Raw genomic sequence first — 20,406 nt, 5'->3', positions numbered from 1 at the left:
TTTGTATGTGGTGCTGAGGATCAAACCCAAAGCCGCACGGATGCCAGGCGAGCGCGCTACCCATCCCCAGCCCTAAGTACTCTACTCTTGAGCTACAACCCCAGCCCCAGAACCACCTTTTTATTTTGTACTATGGATTGAACCCAGCAGTACTTAACCACTGAACCACATACCTAGCCCTTTTTATTTTTGAGACAGGGTCTCCTGAAGCTGCTTAGGGCCTCACTAAACTGCTGGGGCTGCCTTTTTGTTGGGGGGGGGTGGATGGGTAGGGATACCAGGGATTGAACTCAGGGGACTCAACCACTGAGCCACATTCCCAACATCCCCCCCTTTTTTTTTGTATTTTATTTAGAGACAGGGCTTCACTGAATTGCTCAGCACCTCCCTGTTGCTGAGGCTGGCAACTTGCGATCCTTCTGCCTCTGAGTGTTCAACAACTAAGCCACTGGGGTTATAGGCATGCACTACCACACCTGGCTGAGGCTGGCTTTGAACTTGCAATCCTCTTCCCTCAGCCTCCTAAGCTGCTGGTATTACAGGGATGTGCAGATCCAGCAAAGACAATTTATAATTTAAAAAATCCATCACTGTCATTTCCCCATTCGTATAGCTTTAATTTTTTGCCTTTTTTTTTTTTGCCTTTTTTTTTTTTTTTGGTGCAAACTACCAAGTTCTTGATGTATTGATGCCATTTTAAAAGAAAACGCCATTGGCTAAAGTCTATATTTTTATTTTTTATACCAATGCTGACAATAGACAAGTACAAACCACATAATTTAAAATTCTCCAATAGTCACATTAAAAAGCAACAAGTAATGAAATTAATTTGAATGTATTTTAAAATTCATTATACTATATCATTAAAATGTATCATGTATTGAGCCATATATCTAATATATTATCATTTCAATAAGAAAAACTGTTTTTTTAGAACTTAATCTTCACCATCTTGTTTGTATTTTACATTTAACACCATTTTAATTTGGACTGGTCACATTTCAAGTGTTCAACACTCAATTTCAAGTGATCCCACATGTTGCTAGTGACTACAATATTAGTGCGGGTCAAATTCACATTTCCACATTTAGTTATAGTCACTGCTTTTCTTCACTTATATTTTGTACATATGAAATGCCTACTGTGTGACAGGTACTGTAATAGATACAGAGACAGGATGTGAATAAGCAAAATTTGAAATCTTTGTCACAACTTTCTCAATACATTATAGTGTATTTAATATGCCAATGTGTAGACCTTTGGCAACATCCAAAAATTTTAATATTAGGCATTTAAAAATTATCCTTTTCAAACTGGCTATAATTTCATCATTAATTTTCTTTAGAAGAACATTTTAGAAATTTTCAAATACATAAGAACTCAGAATTACAAAAACAAAACAAATAGAAACCATGCACCCAACATCTAGTTGGCTATCTTTTTACCCAACTTACATTATCCCCCTCACTTTGTTTTCTGTTTTGTTTTGTTTTTTTAATTTGGTATGGGGGATTGAACCCAAGGGCACTTAACCACTGAGCCACATCCCTAGCCCTTTTTATTTTGAGACAGGGTCTCACTAAGTTGCTGAGGCTAGCCTTGTGATCCTTCTGCCTCAGCCCCTCGAGCTGCTGGCATTACAAGCGTGTCCTCCCATGCCTGGCCCTCACTTCTTTTGAATGAACATTTAAAGAACATTCAAGGTATCACAACATCTTGTATATATAAATTTCAGAATTTATCCCTAATGAACAGACTTTTTTTATATAACCAAAATGCTATTCTCCACACCCAATAAAAACATGGTTTCTTAATTTACTACTAGAAACATTCTTATTTTCTCAGTTGCTGTGAAAATGTCATGACCTGAAAAAGAACCATTCATTCATTGCATTTGATTGATATGTCTCTAAAGTTTTTTCAATATCTTAGGAGTTCTATCTCCTTTTTTCAATGTTCTTTTATTGGTCGAGAAGCCGGGTCACTCCTCTTGTAGAACACCCACATTTACATTTGCTTTTTGTTGTGTCATGGAATTTGTTCTTCCATTCCCTACTTTTTCTAAACTTGGAGTTGGATTTTCAGGCTTAAATTCACATTCAACATTTTTGGTGAGATGTTTGTATTTCATTGCATCACATTAGGAAGCACAGAACATTTTCTTGTCCTACTTCTGATCAGTGGATTCAGATGTTGACAGCCTGATCCATCACCATAACATTCAAGTCAACCTTTCACTTACTGGCTTTGACCTCTATGAAGAATTAGTTCTACATCATCAACTACTTCGTCAACTTCTGGTTTTCCTGAAATACAGTTTACATAGGAAATACAGGCTAAATGACTTTTCTTTCTTTTTATTTATCTATTTTCAGAATGAGATGGTGCCCTGTCAACTTTCATAGGTACACTACACAGATAGAAGAATAGGGATGATAAAAGGTAAGGACAAAAGCTTTTTCACCCTCCTTTAACAAAGTTCCTTTCTAGAGTGAATTTCCTATAGTTTAACATGGCTTGAATGTGAAAAAAGGCTTCTACATAGTCATTAAATTAACATGTTTTCTTTAAATACAAACTTTATACTAAGTTGTGAGCATGAAGCAAAAAGGATTCCTACATTGGAAAATTTTCCTCTAGAATTTACTTTCTAATGCTCTTTAATAGTAGGTTGACATTTGAAGGATTCTTATAATTACTAAGTTACATTATGAATTCGCTGATGGTAAGTGAGGTGTGAATGTTGTCTGAAGGCCTTCTTACATTCTGAACATTTGTAGGGTTTCTCACCAGAATGAATTCTCTGATGTTGAATAAGTGATGAATGAAGTCTAAAGGCCTTTCCACATTCCTTACAGTCATAGGGTTTCTCACCAGTGTGAATGCTCTGATGTTGAGTAAGCTGTGAGAGCAGTCGGAAAGTCTTCTCACATTCCTTACATTTATAGGGTTTCTCACCAAAATGAATGCTCTGGTGTTGAGTAAGTTGTGAGAACAGCCTAAAGGCCTTCCCACATTCCTTACAGTCATAAGGTTTCTCTCCAATATGAATACCTTGATGTGAAATAAGTTCTGAGTAACGACGAAAGAACTTCTGACATTCCTTGCATTCGTAAGGTTTCTCACCTGTATGAATTCTCTGATGAAGAGTCAGGTGATAGCCGCGACTAAAGGTCTTCCCACACTCCTTACAATCATAGGGCTTCTCACCTGTGTGAATCCTCTGATGTAGTGTAAGTTGTTGGCGTACCCTAAAGGCCTTTCCGCACTCCTTGCAATCATAGGGTTTTTCACCTGTATGGAGTTTGTGGTGGATTCGAAGGCCGGTACTGCACAGAAAAGCCTGACCGCATTCCTTACACTCATAGCACTTCTCACCAATGTTAAGTCTCTGGTGTCGAGTAAGGTGTGCATACTGTCTGAAGGTCTTCCCACATTCCTTACACTCATAGGGTTTCTCACCAGTGTGAATGCGCTGATGGAGAGTAAGCTGTCCCCGCACTCTGAAGGCTTTCCCACATTCCTTACATTCATAGGGTTTCTCACCAATATGAATTCTCTGATGTACTCGAAGGTCTGAGCTACATGTAAAGATCTTCCCACACTTTTTACATTCATAGAGTTTGTCAGATGTATGAATTCTCTGATGTCTACTCAGGTGGGCACATTGTCTAAAGGCCTTTCCACATTCTTTGCATTCATAGGGTTTCTCACCGGTATGGATTCTCTGATGGAAAGTAAGTTGTTGGCGTACTCTAAAAGCCTTCCCACATTCCCCACATTCATAGGGCTTTTCTCTATTATGACTTTTCTGATATAGAGCAAGAGATGTGAGTTTTCTGTAAGTGGGTATTTTTTCAGGGGTGTTTTTTGTCACTTGCCTGAAATTGACTTTGTGAGGACCCTCTTGTTCCTCAAACTTTTTATATTCACCGTCTTTTCCAAAAATAGAATAATCAAGGCCACGACTTTTAATTCTTTCCATTATTTCCCACTGAGATAAATTTATTTCATAAATATCCTTTTCTTGAAATAACTTTTTAGTGTCATATTTGGATTCCAAATCTGAAAGGAAATAAGATAAACACAATATTTTTCTATCCTTGATGAAATAAATAAGCAAATAAAAATTTTACCATAGAAAACAAAAACACCACAGAAAATTAATATCAGTTGAAGCAAATGGGCTAAATAAACCTAAAATAATCATATAATTGGAAAAAAAGGCAAAAAGGAATAGAGAAATGGTGAGTTAAGACTTGATTATTTGGATGAAGACTAAAGTTTGAGAATCCCTACTTTAATTTTTTAAAAATATTTTTTAGATCTATGAACCTTATTTTATTCATTTATTTATATGTGGTGCTGAGAATCGAACCCAGTGCCTCACACATGCTAGGCAAGCACTCTACCACTGAGCCACAGCCTCAGCCCCCCTACTTTAATTTTTAATTTTAATCCCTACTTATTTTTTTATCTTCTGAAAGATAAAAAAATAAGTAGTTTTTATCTTCTTGAAAATAAAAAAGAAAGTATAAAAAAAAAAGTGTAAACACTTCCCCGTGAATAGCTGGGCTTCAGCTCACCATCATGCATCAGCTTCACCCCGTGTCCCCTTTGCTGCCTCTCTTACTGTCACACTTGCCTCCTTCTCAGTTCCTAGAACATGTGACAATCTTCATTTCTTACAGCTTTTCATCAGCTGTTGAATCTTTTGGGAATCCCAACTTGGGTTTACAGGGCTGGATTCCTTTCACTAGTCATGTATCATCTGAAAATTCAGAAAACTAGCCCCGCTAACTTCTATTTTATGTTCTTTATTTTCTATCCTAGTTACTAGCTTAATATTTTCTCAATTTTTTTTTTTACTCATGTATATCCCTGCTGATTATTCTTGTTATTTTCTTACAGAAACAAATATTCACTCACCACTGATTAACAGACTAATAGTACATAGTAACTACTAATTATTAAATTCCCATAAGTAGTTAACAATAAATATGCAGCCCAATCTCCAAACCTATGCCTTGATTAAACACACTTTTTCCTTTGAATACTAAGGATTGAGCCCAGGGCAGTGCACATGTTAAGTAAGTGCACTACCATTAAGCTCCACCCCCAGTTCTTCTAATTTTTATTTTTGGAGACAGAGTCTTGTTAAGCTGCCTGAACTGGCCTCAGATTTGGCAATCTTCCTGCCTCAACCTCCTAAGTATCTGAGATTATAGGAGTGTGCCACCGTACCTAGCTTATTTAAGTATTCTTTTATTATTTCCACCTGACAACCCTTTTGACAGCCTCTCTACTTACACTTGCAGATATCTCCACTGCAGCTGAAGTCCTACTTGGCATGGTGAGGAGAGAACTTGTCTCCTTTATAACCAGGTAATGAGAAGTTCTACTTATTTATCTTCATTTGAGTTATTTAATGATGCACATCTATGTTTTAAATACTCAACCTATATACTCCATACCCTTCTCCATACTGTCCCTGAAGTCCTCATAGCCAAATCCATTGGGGGTACTTCTTAGTGTATCTTAATAATTTTTCATGCTTAACAACAGGTTTATTCCATAGTAAAAGGTGAATAAATTCTGAGTAAAAAGATGTGTATTTTCTTAGCATTTTTGTGATAAAAATTTAATGCTTTCTAAAAAGAAAGCATTTTTAAAATATATATATATACCAATATTATCTGTAAAATGCCCAAACTGGAAAGAATCTCAGTGTTCATCAACAGATGAATGGCTAAGAAATGATGGCACATCAGCACAGCACCAGAGTGTACAGCAGAAATGAAGAACACTCTACAATCATGCAACAGTGAGGACAAATCCAGACACCCTGGTGAGTAAACAAAGTCAGACATAATACAAAATATACTGTATGATTTCATTTTTATAAAGTAAAAAGTAAGCAAACTAATCTATGGTGTTGTTAAAGTCCAAAGAGTAGTTAACTGTAGAGTGTAGGAATGACTGCAAGGAGTGAGGGGAGGCTGTAGGATTCCAGGAAAGTTCTATTTCTGAGTCTGTTGACAAGATGGGTGTAATTACATTCTTAAAATTCAATAAACTGTTCACTAATGATCTGTGTAGTTTTCTTATTTTAAATTTTTTCTATTTTTAAAAATTCACTTTTGGCCGGGCACAGTAGCACACACCTGTAATCCCAGTGGCTCGGGAGGCTGAGGCAGGAGGACGGCAAGTTCAAAGCCAGCCCCAGTAACTTTGCGAGGCACTAAGCAACTCAGGGAGAACCTGTCTCTAAATAAAATACAAAATAGGGCTGGGGATGTGGCTCAGTGGTTGAATGCTCCTGAGTTCAATCCCTGGTACCAAAAAAAAAAAAAATTCACTTTTGGTCTGGGGTTGTAGCTCAGTCATAGAGCGCTTGCCTGGCACATGTAAAGCACTGGGTTCAATCCTCAGAACCACATAAAAATAAATAAAATAAAGATATTGTGTACAACTACAACTAAAAATTAAATATTTTTTTAAAAAGTATATACAGTAGCTAGAAAGAAAAAGGAATAAAGGTTGGGGTGGATCTCCTAAAAACCAAAGAGAGATCAATAAAGGAGAGAGATACAAGGGGTGGGAGGTAGGGAGAGAGGCAGAAAGTACTGGGGAGTGATATTGGCCAAATTATATTGTTATATATTGTGTGTGTGTGTGTGTGTGTGTGTACACAAATATGTAACAACAGATCCTATCAATATGTACAAATATAATGCACCAATTAAAAAAATGTGGGGAAAAAAGGGCTAGGGATATAGCTCTGTGATAGCATGCATGAGGTACTGGGTTCAAGCCCTAGTACAGAAAAAAAGAAAAAGAAAAGAAAAAGGACATACTAAAAAGACTAAAAGGGCTATAAAAATTTCAGTAGTATGGGTAAAATATGAGTGAAGAAAGGTAAATGAACGGTGCACAAAATACTATTAAGAAAACTATACGTCTGTTTCTCTATTTCCCTACTTAAGAAAACAAAAAAAAATGCAACTTTGTAGAATTTTGCGGAGAAAGTCAATTTAGGGTCTCAATAAGACAAGACATAAATGATAGATAGATGACCATGACTGGCTATATAATAGTAGTAAATGAGTAGGCAGTTAACAAGGCATGAAAAAGGGAAAAGGGGAAGGGAGGAGAAAAGGGTAAGAGGAAACACTAGGGGCTAAAATGGAGTAGATTAAATTGCATGCATGTATGATCATGTCAAAATGAACCCAGCTATCATGCACCAGTAAAAGCAAAAAGGTATGATAAACCTAAGATGCTAATTGTGGGACTTACTTGCAAGTTAAATGAGCAATATAAAAAGGAAAGTCATAATCCAAATCAAAATAAAGTGCTAAAACATTCGTAAGAAAAGCAAGCAAATGTTAATGTTTGCAGGGACCCATGGGTAAACTGAGTGATGCTTAAGCCATTAGTAAAGGAAACTCAGTTGTAAAAACTCCCAGGCAGAACCCCCTGGTTTGAGAATGCCTACTTCAGGTTGGCACCCTGTTTTAGCTTACCACTCAAGTTCTAGCTCAGCTTGGGAGATGGAATGACCTTGTGGAGGACCACAATCCCCCAGAGATGGGTGTGGCTTGCCAAAATGCCAATCAATCTGTTTACTACAAGACCCCTGCCATACTAAGAAGCAAGCACCAAACTAAACTAAGACTCCTCCCGCAGAACCTTACCCCTGAATTTGATGTACTCCCCCTTAAATAAAGAATTGGGGCCTTTTTTTCAGTTGTTCATTTCTAGCTCTTAATAGGACTGGAAGACTCATCAGGCGCTTCTCTTTAAATCTAATTTTTGCTTCTATCTTTATGTTTTACCGATTGTATTTCAGATTTTTTATTTCCCAGGCACCTCACACTTCCTGAGCAGGAACCTACTGTGTCTGGGTACAGGCCACCCTAGTATAAATGTTCACATCACAAAAGCCCCTACAAATTGACATAAGAAACATTAAAGAATGAAAAAGAATAAATAAAGTGAAGAGACAATGCACAAAATAAATATAAGCATAAACAAATTTGGTAACATTCTATCATTCCTTTTTCATTTAGTCACTGAATAATTTTATTAAGAGGATAAATGCTTCTTTTCCTTTGAGTTTCTGTTTTTAAAAAACAACACTTGAGTATGTTCCAATGGTCAATAATTTGCTATTAATATTCATTAGGAGTTTATGGAGAGGGTTGGAGATTCAGCTCAGTGCTTGCGTAGTATGCTTGAGGCCCTGGTTTAGATCCCCAGCACCACAGACACACACAAAATTATGGAACTGAGTATATTCTATCATTATTGTTATTAAGAGTGTTAATGCTCAAATGATCCCATCTTTAGTCAATTGAAGCTTCCTCAAATTGATTCCTGTTCCCTGAACACTCTACCTAAAAATCACTCATTCTAATTTTCCATATCATTACCTTATTCACTTATCTTTATAGTACTTAATCATTGCAGGATATTTGGTAAACCTCTTATTTGTTGTCCTGTTTTGCAGTGCTGTCCATCAAACTCAGGGCCTCCCATATGATAGGCAAGTACTCTACACCCCCAGTGTTTACTTGTTGTTTGTAGACTACCCCACTACAGTGTAAACTAAATAATAGAGTAATGAATATAAAATATAAAAGTTAAAATACAAAAGGTGAGCTAGAAGAAGTCAGATCCAAAATACAGGTAAAATGGTTATTATTAGGGAAGAAAGTTTTCCCCTACTGTGAGAGAGAAGAAACAAGGGGTAAGTTGAGTGGGGATGAAGTTTCTTTGATGACACACTGAGAAGATCTAAGTTTCCTTCCCAAGTTTTTGGTCTCTTCTTCACAGTCAAGATCTATGGGGTATGTTTTCTTCTAACAAATCTTCCCAGCAGGTCTGTGCCATGCTGTCTATAATACCCAAATAGCACTCACTCACCTAGGCTCCATCTTCTTTTCTCATCCCTCACAATCATCCAGGGATCCTTCCCTTGTTCCAACAGGGTAATCACGTCTGGCTTAGAAATGGAACATCCTGCTTGACAGAAGAGAATAGATCATATTACAGAAAGAATTTATTTGATCAACCTTTCAGAACAAAAAAAGGTTATCAGGATTAAAAACACTCAAATTAGAATTACTTCAGGATCACAAAGAAAAACAAGAACTGAGAAGTAGCGACATGGTCTTATTTTAATTTAAACTCATCTAGGCTGTCTTTTGAGAGAAAATTATAGTTAAGAACACTGGTTTCAAATCCTGCCTCTGACAGGTGGGTCACCAAAGCAAATAATATGATCTCTCTGTGCCTCAATTTGCTCAGTTGTAAAAAGGAGACAATGGTATTGTGTATACATGGGATTGTTGTGAGGTTTGACTTAGTGTCTGTTAAGATAACTCCCTAGTATCTTATAACCATATGCTTATTAGGTATTTTTTGATATTATTTTGCTGAGAGAAAAATAACAAGCTTTTTTCCAGAGTATTTACCTAATGTTAAATGCAAAGTTTATTTATTTTAGAAGTTGTAAAATAATATGTCAGCTGGTCATGGTGGTGCACATCTGTAATCCCAATAACTTGGAAGGCTGAGGCAAGAGGATCACAAGTTCGAGGCCAGCCTCAGCAACTTAGCAAGAGTCTGTCTTAAAATAAAAAATAAAAAGGAGGTTTGGGGATGTAGCTCAGTGATAGAGTGCAGCTAGTTTCATCCCCACCACTGCAAAAAAATTAATATGTCTATTTCAGGAAACTGAATATGTCCAATCGAGGTTTGTTTGTTTGTTTTTTGTTTTGTTTTTTTTTTTTGGTACTGGGGATTGAACCCAGGCGCACTTAACTACTGAGCCATCTTCCAAGCCCTATTTTATTTTGAAACAGGGTCTTAATAAGTTGCTGAGGCTAGTTTTGAACTCTTGATCCTCCTGCCTCAGCCTCCTGAGCCACTGGGATTACAGGTGTGTGCCACAATGCCTGGCAACCACTTGGGTTTTGACAAACTGTTTATTCAACTCATCACCATGTACATGTAAAGACTTTTTAATAGTTGGGCAGAGGCAGAATCTCTATCTTCCTATTCTCATTACAAGTGAGTCCACAAATAACATGGACTAGTAGTATGGAATTTTATTTCTTTGACAATACTTTTGTTGTGTTTAAGAATTTATATCCAGATGCCATTAAAGAGCAGTAATAACAGTTGGGCATAGTAATACACACCTGTAATCCTAGCAGCTCCAGAGGCTGAGGCAGGAGGATTGAAAATTCAAAGCCAGCCTCAGCCACTTAGTGAGGCCCTAAGCCACTTAGTGAGACCTTGTCTCAAAATAAAAAATAAAAAAAGGGCTGAGGATGTGGCTCAGTGATAAAGCGCCCCTGGATCCAAACCCCAGTACAAAAAAAAAAAAAAAAAAAAAAAGCAGTAGTAATAGACAAAGGAAGATGTAAGGGTCACTGAATTTTGGGAGAAGATAAAAGTGCTTCTTTTTATCAAAGAGATATTCAGCTACTTTTTACAAAGAGAGCCTGAAAATTCAGTCTTGTTAATTTCTAAATTATTTGACCCAGATAAACTTACCAAGTGACAACAAGTTGCTGTAATTCTCCAAAATCACATCTCTGTATAAATTCCTCTGATAGGAGTTCAGGCATTCCCACTCCTCCTGAGAAAAGTCTACAGTCACATCTCTGAACATCACCAAATCCTGAAATGACAAACCCATGTATTGTTGGTAAGATAAAAGAATGTTTTCAAGGGGCTGGGGTTGTGGCTCAGCAGTAGAGCGCTCCCCTAGCACGTGCGAGGCCCTGGGCTTGATCCTCAGCACTGCATAAAAATAAAATAAAGGTACTGTGTCCAACTACAACTAAAACAAAATGTTTTCAAGGTGGTGGAAGGGTCTTGACTATATGTTCATTTTATATGTTAAGTGAATAGGCTGGAGCTGGATGCCCATGATGTGGGTAAGTGGGAATAAGAAATAAGTCTGACGGAAACAGAATAGCTACATATTCTTGAAGATTTCTTCCTCTCTCTCTTTCTGGTACCAGGGTCGAACTCAGGGCTTTGCATATGCTAAGTAAGTACTCTACCAGTGAGCTACATTCCCAGGCCTCTTGAAGATTTCTTAATGTGTATGAGGGGTTGGCAGACATTTTCCATAAGAGGTCAATATTGTAGGCTCTGCATACCACATCCACATTGCATATTCTTTTTTAAAAACCAGTTCTTTCAAAATACCATCTGCTTGCAAGCTGTATAAATACAGTTCTCAGGCCAAATTTGATTACAACTTCAAATGTAGTTTGCCCACAATTGCTACAGCTAAAAATTCCTTATAAAATGGAATACCTAATTAATTTCCGACATGTTCAGGTAATTATCAGAATTTCCCTATTAACTGAAATAGGTTCATAAGAACCTATTATCTTTTCCTTTAAGAATCAGAAAAAAACAATTGATGAAAAATGTCCCCTAGGGGCTGGGGATGTGGCTCAAGCGGTAGCGGCATGCGTGCGGCCCAGATTCGTCTTCCCCTAAATGAACTATAAAATCTCTATTTTTAAAAAAAGTAGTGTTTACATGAACTTAAAGAATTTCTTCCAGGAGCTGGGGTTGTGGCTCAGTGGTAGAGTATTTGCCTAGCGTGTGTGAGGCACTGCGTTTGATCCTCAGCACTGCATAAAAATAAATAAATAAAGGTGTTATGTTCATCTAAAACTAAAAATAAAATAAAGGTATTGTGTTCAACTACAACTAAAACAAAATACTAAAAAAAAAAAAAAAAAAAAAGAATTTCTTTCAGACCAAACTTTATTGTTAAATTGTATCATTTGCATTTTTTCTTATTACAACAAATCATTTATTGAACTTAAAATTTAGCATACAGTAGTCAATTTTTTGATGTTAGGCTTAATAATAGTTGTATTTAGATATTTCTATACTTTTAAATATATTAAATGATATTTTGAATTTACATTATACAAAATTCTAAAGTTGCAATATCAAACATCCTAGCTTAGAAATGTGGTTGCTGAGCAATTAAATTATGAGTAGTCCAAATTCAGGTGTGCTGTATATGCAAAATACATACCACATAGTAATGACTTTAGAAAGAAAAAAAAGAATGTAAAATATCTCAATTTTTATATTAATTATACTTTGAAATGATAATATTTTGGCTATCCTGGGTAAATAAAATATTAAAATTAACTGCACCTGTTTTTTAATATAAATACTAAGATATTTAAATTATATACCTGCCTTTTATATCATTCTTTATGTTTAGAATGTGACTACTAGAAAATTTCAACTTATGGTCTGGGGTTGTGGCTCAGTGGTAGAGTGCTCACCTAGCATGTGTGAAGCCCTGGGTTCAGTCCTCAGCACCACATAAAAATAAATTAATAAAATAAAAGTACTGTGTCCAACTACAACTAAAAAATAAATATTTTTTAAAAAAGATTTTTAAAAAAGAGAAAATTTAAACTTACATATATAGCTCACATTATAATTCTTTTGGGCAGTGTTCTTAGGATCAGTGTTCTCTGACCCTAAAAGCCTCAGATCAAATACCACCCCCCAACCCAGGGAATTCACTTCTGCTTCACCTGCTCTAGACAGAGACCAAGTACAAAGGAGATGCTGAATGATTTGGTCAATGCACAGGTGGACAAGGTGGAAAAGAGAGGAGTATACAGGAGGTACCTGAGATGTTGGGCTCCATCCCTCACTAGGGAGCAGTTATTGGATGGGGCTGTTTAAGAAGTTTCAGAATAACAATAAAAATGTTCACATACCCTGGAAAAATAAAGATGGAATTTCAAATAGAAAAACCAACTTACATGAGCCATGATTTTAGAATTGCAAGAAATGGTCAGTTTTCCTCAAGGTTCATTTATTGAAGAAGCAGAGTCCACAGAGGCCGGAGCTATAGGAACAATGTAAGGTCATAAGAACAGTTTCCAAAATTTAAAAATCATATATACCATTTTCCCATCCCTACATACAACTGTGGCTCCCAACACACAGACAGGTCATGAAAGTAAGAGGTAATTAAGAACTCTTCCCAAAACTATAGGGAAATATGCTGTACAAGGAATAGACACAGAGCAGACTCTTCTGAATCAAAGCACATGCTCAGACACTTCAACAGGAGGGCTACCAGGTAGTCTCTATGCCACACCCAGGGATGAGGACCTGACAATGCACTGCACAGAGTCTTGAGCAGATCCTCCTCCCTCCATTCTCGCTTTCTTAGTTAAATGCAGTCTACACTTTCTAATCCAGAACTTCCTTCTTGGATTTAGAAATCTGTTTGACCTCCACAAACTTAGAGATAGAAAATAACATAGACAAAAATTTCCCAAGCATTTCTGTAAATTGGATAACCTGGAGATCTTTAAAATATACTGACTCCCATCTGAAACATTCTGATTAAATCAGTATAGTACATGACCTGGAAATCAGGATTTTAAAATACCTCCACAGGTTTTTATAAAATCCCCTTTGAAGGTTATAATGGGCAGCAAAATTTGGCAACCAAACTTAAGTGCATATCAGAATCAACTAGAGGACTTGTTAAAGAGACTGCTGAGTATGGAGATTCCTCAGAAAACTAGGAATGCAACCAACATTTGACCTGGTTATACCACTCCTTGGTATATATCCAAAGGACTTAAAATCAGCATACTACAGTGTTGTAGCCACATTAATGTTTATAGTATCTCAACTCACAATAGCTAAGCAATGGAACCACCCTAGTACCCTTCAATAGATGAATGGATGAAGAAAATGTGGTTATATCTACACAATGGAATATTACTTAGCCATAAAAAGAATGACTTTATGACCTTTGCTAATAAATAGAAGGATCTGAAGACTATCCACTAAGTGAAATAAGCCAATTCCAAAAAAAGCAAAGGTCAAATGTTCTTTCTTATTTGTGGATGCTAACACTTAGGTGGGGGGAGAATAGAAGTTCAATGGATTAGACAAAGGGGAATGAAGTATTAGACAAAGGGAGACAGGAATAAGAAATACAATGGAATAAACTAGACATAATTTTCATATGTGAATACGTGACCAGGGAAATTCCACATCAAGTTCAACCTCAAGAATGGGATCCTAATTAGAGTAAGTTACACTCCATGTATGTATACTATATTCAAAATACACTCTATTGTCATATATATCTAAATTGAACAAATTTTTTTTAAAAAAAAAAGACTTGTTGAACTTTACTCTCAGAGTTTGGTATTCAGGAGATTTGGGATTGCCCTTCTGAATATGCATTTCTAAAAAGTTTTCAGGTGATGCTGATGCTGCTGGTCCAGATGCCACATTTCAAGAACCACCTGTGCAGACCATGTGGAGAGCCTTTATCACGACAAAACTGCAGCTGTCCACTGGTCCCTTTCCCTAGGCTTAACTAACCCAGAATCCTCAGAGTTCACTGCTCACTATTTTCCTATTGGGGATCATCAATAATGCCTGCATGATCTCAATTATTATCCAGTTTTCCTTGGTACCCAGAACAGGATACAAGTAAATCTGTGAACACTGAGCATGAATTATTTTTTAGGAAGTAAAAAATAAACTCATCTATATATTAGTTAAAACCTACTAATAAGTAAGGAGACACATATTAAATGAAATGATTTAACAAATCTGAAAAATAGATGGTACTTCTTGGTCTGACACAAAGAATGAAATGGTGTACAGAGAGAAATTGTTTATAATGAGACCAAAAAGCTAAATGTTTTTCAAGAATGTTAAATTATTATGTATTCTCTCAGTGGAAATGAAATACCCATTAATCATGAAGGTAATTTTTTTTTTTTTGTACTGGGGATTGAACTCAACTACTGAGCTACATCCCCAGTCCTATTTTGTGTTTTATTTAGAGACAGGGTCTCACTGAGTTGCTTAGCACCTCACCATTGCTGAGTTTGGCGTTGAACTCTGCCTCAGCCTCCCAAGCTGCTGAGATTACAGGCGTGAGCCACCACACCTGGCAAATTCTTTCTTAATGTCACAGGAAAATGATCACTACATACTTCTCAGGGAAGATGGCAGATTTGAAAATAGTATTGTAGGGCTGGGGATGTGGCTCAAGCGGTGGTGCACTCGCCTGGCATGCGTGCAGCCCAGGTTAGATCCACAGCACCACATACAAACAAAGATATTGTGTCCCCCGAAAACTAAAAAAAAGATAAATTAATATTGAAAATTCTTTCCCTCCCTCCCTCTCCCCCCCTCTCTCTTAAAAAAAAGAAAAAAGAAAAGAAAATAGTATTGTAGTGTGACTGTATTTTGGCAAGACTCCATACACTTGCATGCATGTCTATGAGTATGCATAAAATAACCTAGGAACTGTAATAAAATTTCAATGTATTTTATAAAATTTCTACCACTATGAGATGGGTTCCCAGGTAATCTTTTTTTTAATATAACTTTATTTTTATTTTTTTATGTGGTGCTGAGGATCAAACCCAGTGCCCCACCCACACTAGGCAAGGGCTCTACCACTGAGCCACAACTCCAGCCCCCAGGTAATCTTTACTTTGTTCTTTGCCGGAGTTTCTGAATTTTTTAATTAAAAACTTACAAGTCTGGGTCACTTAAACCTGGGCATAATTCAAAATAGCTGTAAAAGAAATATTATAAAAAGTTCTAAAAGTTCTATTCCTGATATCCTGACCCTCATCTTCCAAATGTAAAGATAACCGTCTTTACCTCTTTTAGTTTGCTTCTTTTGGTATTTAAAATCTGTACATCTTTCTTTTCATGGAGATGTTATGGGGGACAGGACTGAAGGCTTTGCACATGCTAAGCAAGCACTCTACTACTGAGCTATAACCCCAGCCCATTATATTTTGTACATTTAAATAACATACTAATAATGCTTATTGTGAATTTTTGGCTTTAATCATTACTTATTCACTTCCTATTGTGAAAGGTATAGTTTAAACTATCTTTTATCACCTACCTCAACCCCACATATGCCCAGCTGAAGTCCCCTTATCCTTCCAATATGGTTTTAATTCCTTTTCAGGGTAAATGAATATTTAGTTTATTTTATTGTGGTTATGTCACCATTATAGACTGAGTTATACTCAGACAGTTCTGCCATCCTTACACAGTCTTTTCCTTCTCTAAATCAAAATAATTTTTTTGTTTTGTTTTTGTTTTTTTGGGTACTGGAGATTGGACTCAGGGGCACTCAACCACTGAGCCACATCCCAAGCCCTATTTTTTTTTTTTTTTGGTATTTTATTTAGAGACAGGGTTTCACTGAGTTGCTTAGCATCTTGCTTTTGCTGAAGCTGGTTTTAACTCATGATCCTCCTGTCTCAGCCTCCTGAGCAGCTGGATTACAGGCATGCGCTACTGTACCTGGCTAATTTCGTTTTTGTAAGCTTGGAAAATAATTGTTAACTTCCCAAATGCTTGATAAAGACAATGACTCACCATCACCATTTAATGGGAAGAGATATTATTAATTTGAGATTAAGTGACAGATATGAGTTATACAGATATTAATTCATGTAATCTTAAACACTGTCCTTTCAAGGATGGAGTTGTGGCTTAGTGGTACAGCATTTGCCTCACATGTGTAAGGCACTGGGTTCGATTCTTAGCACCGCATATAAATAAAAAAAAAAAACTAAAAAATACCTTTAAAAAAACTGCCCTTTGAAGTATATACTATTACAATTTTGACTTTACACATGAAGAATCTGGCATGAAACAACCCAAAGTCACTCAAATTTGGGTCACAGTCAGGATTCAAATGCTCCCCGGACCCCTCAACTTTAGAATTATTTAAACATAAATGTACAACAGGTTCTTAACTTTACACACACATTTAAATTTTTTTTAAAGAAAAATGTTATGTCTTATCACATCAAGATTCTGGCTAATAGCTTTCCAAAACTCCGAGAAAAATCTTACAAAAAAACAGTTTTATATGTCTCATCTGGAATTTACAAATTCAACATTATCAAAGAAGGCATTCAAATCCTCTTAATCTGGGTGCAACATTCTTAGCCACTATCATTCAATACCTTTCTGGGTCCATCCAAGATACACCAAACCTCAAACCACACCTGTCTAGTGCTGAAATTTCATTTTCTTTTTCTTTTTAAAAATAATTTCCTTAGTTGTAGATGGACAATACCCTTATTTTATTTATTTTTATGTGGTATTGAGGATCGAACCCAGTGCCTCACAGGTGCCAGGTGAGCGCTCTAGCACTGAGCCACAAACCCCAGCCCTGATACTGAAATTTCATTCATGAATTTCCTGGATTAAAAAAAAAAAGTCTCAAAACCTAAAAAAAAAAAAAAAAAAAAAACCAAACAAACAAACAAAAAACTCTACTCTTACTCCGGAATCACTGAGATATATAAACCCTACATACTACTTAACAAATCACAGCCCAAAACAAAGCATGAACATTAACCTTCACGCAGGCGTATTTCCTGATCTTCATAATCCTTCGAAAATCAGTGCTCAAAAAGTAATCTCTTAATTAGGTCCCTTGCCATTGACTATGTAGGGAAATCCTAAGGCTCATGAACAGATCACTCTTAGGTCCTTTCAAGGAAAGGTAATCAAATAATCCTGTGTTCTGAAAATGAAATGCATTGCATAGAAACAAAGAAGCCACACAAAAACATGAAATCTGGCTCTTCGAGGAACAACAGCGATGCGCTTCACCTTTCCAAGGCTCTTTTCTAGAGACTGGCAGGACAAGGGAAGCAGAGAGGGTTCATGACACTCAGGGTTTTTCTGGACTCAGAACCCACCCTCCATGCTCCAATGGCTCTGGATAACCCCCACCTGCATGCATGCATGAATACAAACGAGGAGATGGGAGAAGGCTCGCAGTCACCCCTATCTGGGTTCACATCTGTAAATAAGATGTAGCTGGACACCTGAGCCATCTCCCACCGCGGTGGGCCGCCACGATATTCTGTTCAGAACTGTCGAGCGGGTCCTCCTAGTCCCCAGAGGCCTGACCGGAATTTAGTTCCCGGGGTTTTGCTGGGGACTTCCACTGTGGCCCTCTAGCTCTGACCAGAGACCCTCTAGGGCCTTCTTTACCGCCAGGCCTAGGTGGTGCGCGGGGTCTCTGGTTCTCATATTGCAGAATAGGCCGCACCCACAAAACGGGACGGGCCACCGCCACTGCCACTCGGGCCCCAGGGGCTCAGGATCCGCAGAGCCTGGGCGGTCCCGCGCTCCTTTCCCCCAGAAACACGGCTGCCACACCCGATCCTGGCTCACCGCACTCAGTCCTCACCGGACCCGACAGCTGCCCAGCCCCGAATTCCGCGACGCGGGGATGCGGGAGCGTTCGGTCCTCAGTGCGCAGGCGCGGGGACGGGGGCGCGTCCCGGGCTCCTCTGGGCTGGAAGACGATGAGGCTGAGCAGGGAAGCAGCGCCCGGAGGAGCCCGCGTCCTGTGGTGGCCCTGTGAATGCCCCGTGCTACTGCTAATAATCCAGGCCTGCTCCCTTGTGGGTGCTCTAGCTCCAAACCAGAAGGCCGTATGCTCTGGCTCTTTCACTCGGTCCAAGGCTTCGCGCCGCTTCTAAACGACGGGACCCGGAGGATCCTGGACTTTCGTTTCTTTTCGGACTGCGCAGGCGCGCGGGGAAACCGGCGCAAATCCGCTCCGGCTGGGGAACGAGGGAGGGTAGGGGGGCTCCACTTGCTCAATGGGAGAGAGAAGGTTGGCGTCAGGAGGCCAGAGTGAGCAGCAGTGGCCAAATACTTAGGACCCTAGCTGAGGTCGGGACCAGCAAACCCCGGTAGCCGCGAGCGTGGTCCAGCGCAAGACGCTCGGCCTGTGGCGTTTGCTGAGTGACCGCCGGGGTCCTCCTCGTGTGCCAGGCCCAGCAGGGGACCGCGGGGTTGTGTCTCCGTGCTTGGGGCTGTTTCTCAGCGCGTGCCATTCTTTGGGTGGGGGACTGGGATATGGTGGACCTTAGAAAATGTCATAATTCTGCCCGATTCTGGCGCCGGTGTTGGGGTCTCGGTCTGTGAAGTTTCCGAGAGTTTGTGAACTTGGCTCAATCTCATCCTGTGCTATTTTGGGGATGGTCTGCCAGGCCAGCGGCTTCTGGTCCTTGTTTTCCATGAGTTCTGTTTGCGGGTGTGGCGATGAGCAAAAGGGCGACAGAGGGGCGAGAGAGAATGTCCACGCGTTTCTGCCCTTTTCAATGTTTTATTCACTCAAATCACCTAATACATAAATCTATAGGTTCTTAATCAAGAAAATGACAATCCTAATGCTGCGTATATCAATAAACAATACAAAGCAAACAATTCTATGTTAACTTCTAAGCACTGCAAACACACATAATCATGACGGACCTATTACAGACATTTCCTCTGCATGCTAAGCTGAAGTGCTAGAATTCAAACTCTTAAGTCTTTGGTCTTAATTCCAGCAGATGCACACTCACTCAGACCCCAGCGATCAGATCAGTAACCAATAAAGGCTTCCTCTTGGGGTGATGTTGACGCCTTGCTGAGGAGATGGTTGTAAGGAGACTTCCTTTTCTCACCAGAGACAAGAAGCTGCTGTAGAGTTTGAGAGCTGTGAGGACAAAGAAGAGGTTCAGGCAGAAGTGAAGGGTTGCAATGTCAGTCCAGGTCCTCATCAGGCTCTCAGGCTTTGTGTGCATCAGTGTCGGCTGGCTTGAATGTCTGTTCATTTGATTAATATAAATATAAAATTAGATTATTTAACTTAATATTTATATTAAATTTGGGGAGCTTCTGCTCATCCTTTGGGTCCCTATCAACTGTTACCAGCTTTCTTAGTGACATCTTTCATTCTTAGAGTTAGGACATGTGGTTTGGTGATTTCCTCCCTGATGTCACACTTCTGACTCTTATCAGGGTTATAACAGATGACATGTGACTTCGCCCTAACTCCTACCTGACTTGTGGAAATTGACTTGCTTTTATCAGGCTATGCCTGATTGTCACATTGGAGGGCTCTGTGACTTGCCTGGTGAGATTGCAGGTTTGTTTTAAGATGTAACTGCTTAGGCCTAAAGCCATCCTTATAGGGGATCACTGTGAGAGGAGTGCTGGGATTTGGATATTCCAAATCTGGCCATTAAGTATGCCCTCAGACTGTGATGCTGTGATTGATAGGCAAATAATTACTGACTTAAAAAAAATGTTGGAAAGGAAAAGGTCTCATTTTAGTAGTTTGAAATACCTTTAGAAATAAAATTATTCACTATACTAAACAATAGACTTCTTTTAAAACAAAACAAAAACCTCTGTTCTCTTCTTTCTCTTTTGACCACCTCTAAATATGGTTATATCTCAATTGTTGGTTAAGTCAGTATGGAGTACATTAAATTTTTGTTTATCAAAAGTTTTATTTTT

General features: G+C 38.3%; 1 protein-coding gene and 1 long non-coding RNA gene across 9 annotated transcripts; one reads left to right on the top strand and one right to left on the bottom strand.

Moving 5' to 3' along the window:
* Positions 1 to 717: 717 nt before the first annotated feature.
* On the bottom strand, positions 718 to 18,652 carry Zfp30 (ZFP30 zinc finger protein). 8 transcript variants are annotated; one of them, XM_021720354.3, is made up of 5 exons: positions 18,283 to 18,652; positions 12,834 to 12,919; positions 10,567 to 10,693; positions 8,929 to 9,027; positions 718 to 4,065 (listed from the first exon to the last, which is right to left on the bottom strand). In XM_021720354.3, the coding sequence occupies exons 2-5, from the start codon at positions 12,840 to 12,842 to the stop codon at positions 2,699 to 2,701; spliced, it is 1,602 nt and encodes a 533-aa protein (XP_021576029.2). In that variant the 5' UTR covers positions 12,843 to 12,919; positions 18,283 to 18,652; the 3' UTR covers positions 718 to 2,698. The 8 variants fall into 8 exon arrangements, with proteins under 8 accessions (XP_021576029.2, XP_077889281.1, XP_021576031.2 ...); XM_078033155.1 differs by having other exon boundaries at positions 8,929 to 9,024; XM_021720356.3 differs by having other exon boundaries at positions 18,299 to 18,652.
* On the top strand, positions 2,302 to 6,090 carry LOC120887951 (uncharacterized). Its single transcript, XR_005731369.2, has 2 exons — positions 2,302 to 2,442; positions 5,319 to 6,090. It is a non-coding gene; the product is annotated as an uncharacterized LOC120887951 (long non-coding RNA).
* Positions 18,653 to 20,406: the final 1,754 nt, after the last annotated feature.

This window comes from Ictidomys tridecemlineatus, chromosome 15, assembly GCF_052094955.1.
Source record: "Ictidomys tridecemlineatus isolate mIctTri1 chromosome 15, mIctTri1.hap1, whole genome shotgun sequence".
Taxonomy (NCBI): Eukaryota; Metazoa; Chordata; class Mammalia; order Rodentia; family Sciuridae; genus Ictidomys; species Ictidomys tridecemlineatus.
The sequence above is the reverse complement of the archived record's forward strand: the minus strand, read 5'-3'. Positions and strand labels throughout refer to the sequence as shown.

Coding starts and splice junctions, on each gene's coding strand:
- Zfp30 (XM_021720352.3), bottom strand. CDS start 10,711: ATGGGTTTGTCATTTCAGGATTTGGTGATGTTCAGAGATGTGACTGTA. Junction 9,028..10,566: donor CAGCAACTTGTTGTCACTTG/GTAAGTTTATCT, acceptor TCTTCTGTCAAG/CAGGATGTTCCATTTCTAAG. Junction 4,066..8,928: donor GAAAAGAAGATGGAGCCTAG/GTGAGTGAGTGC, acceptor ATTTCCTTTCAG/ATTTGGAATCCAAATATGAC.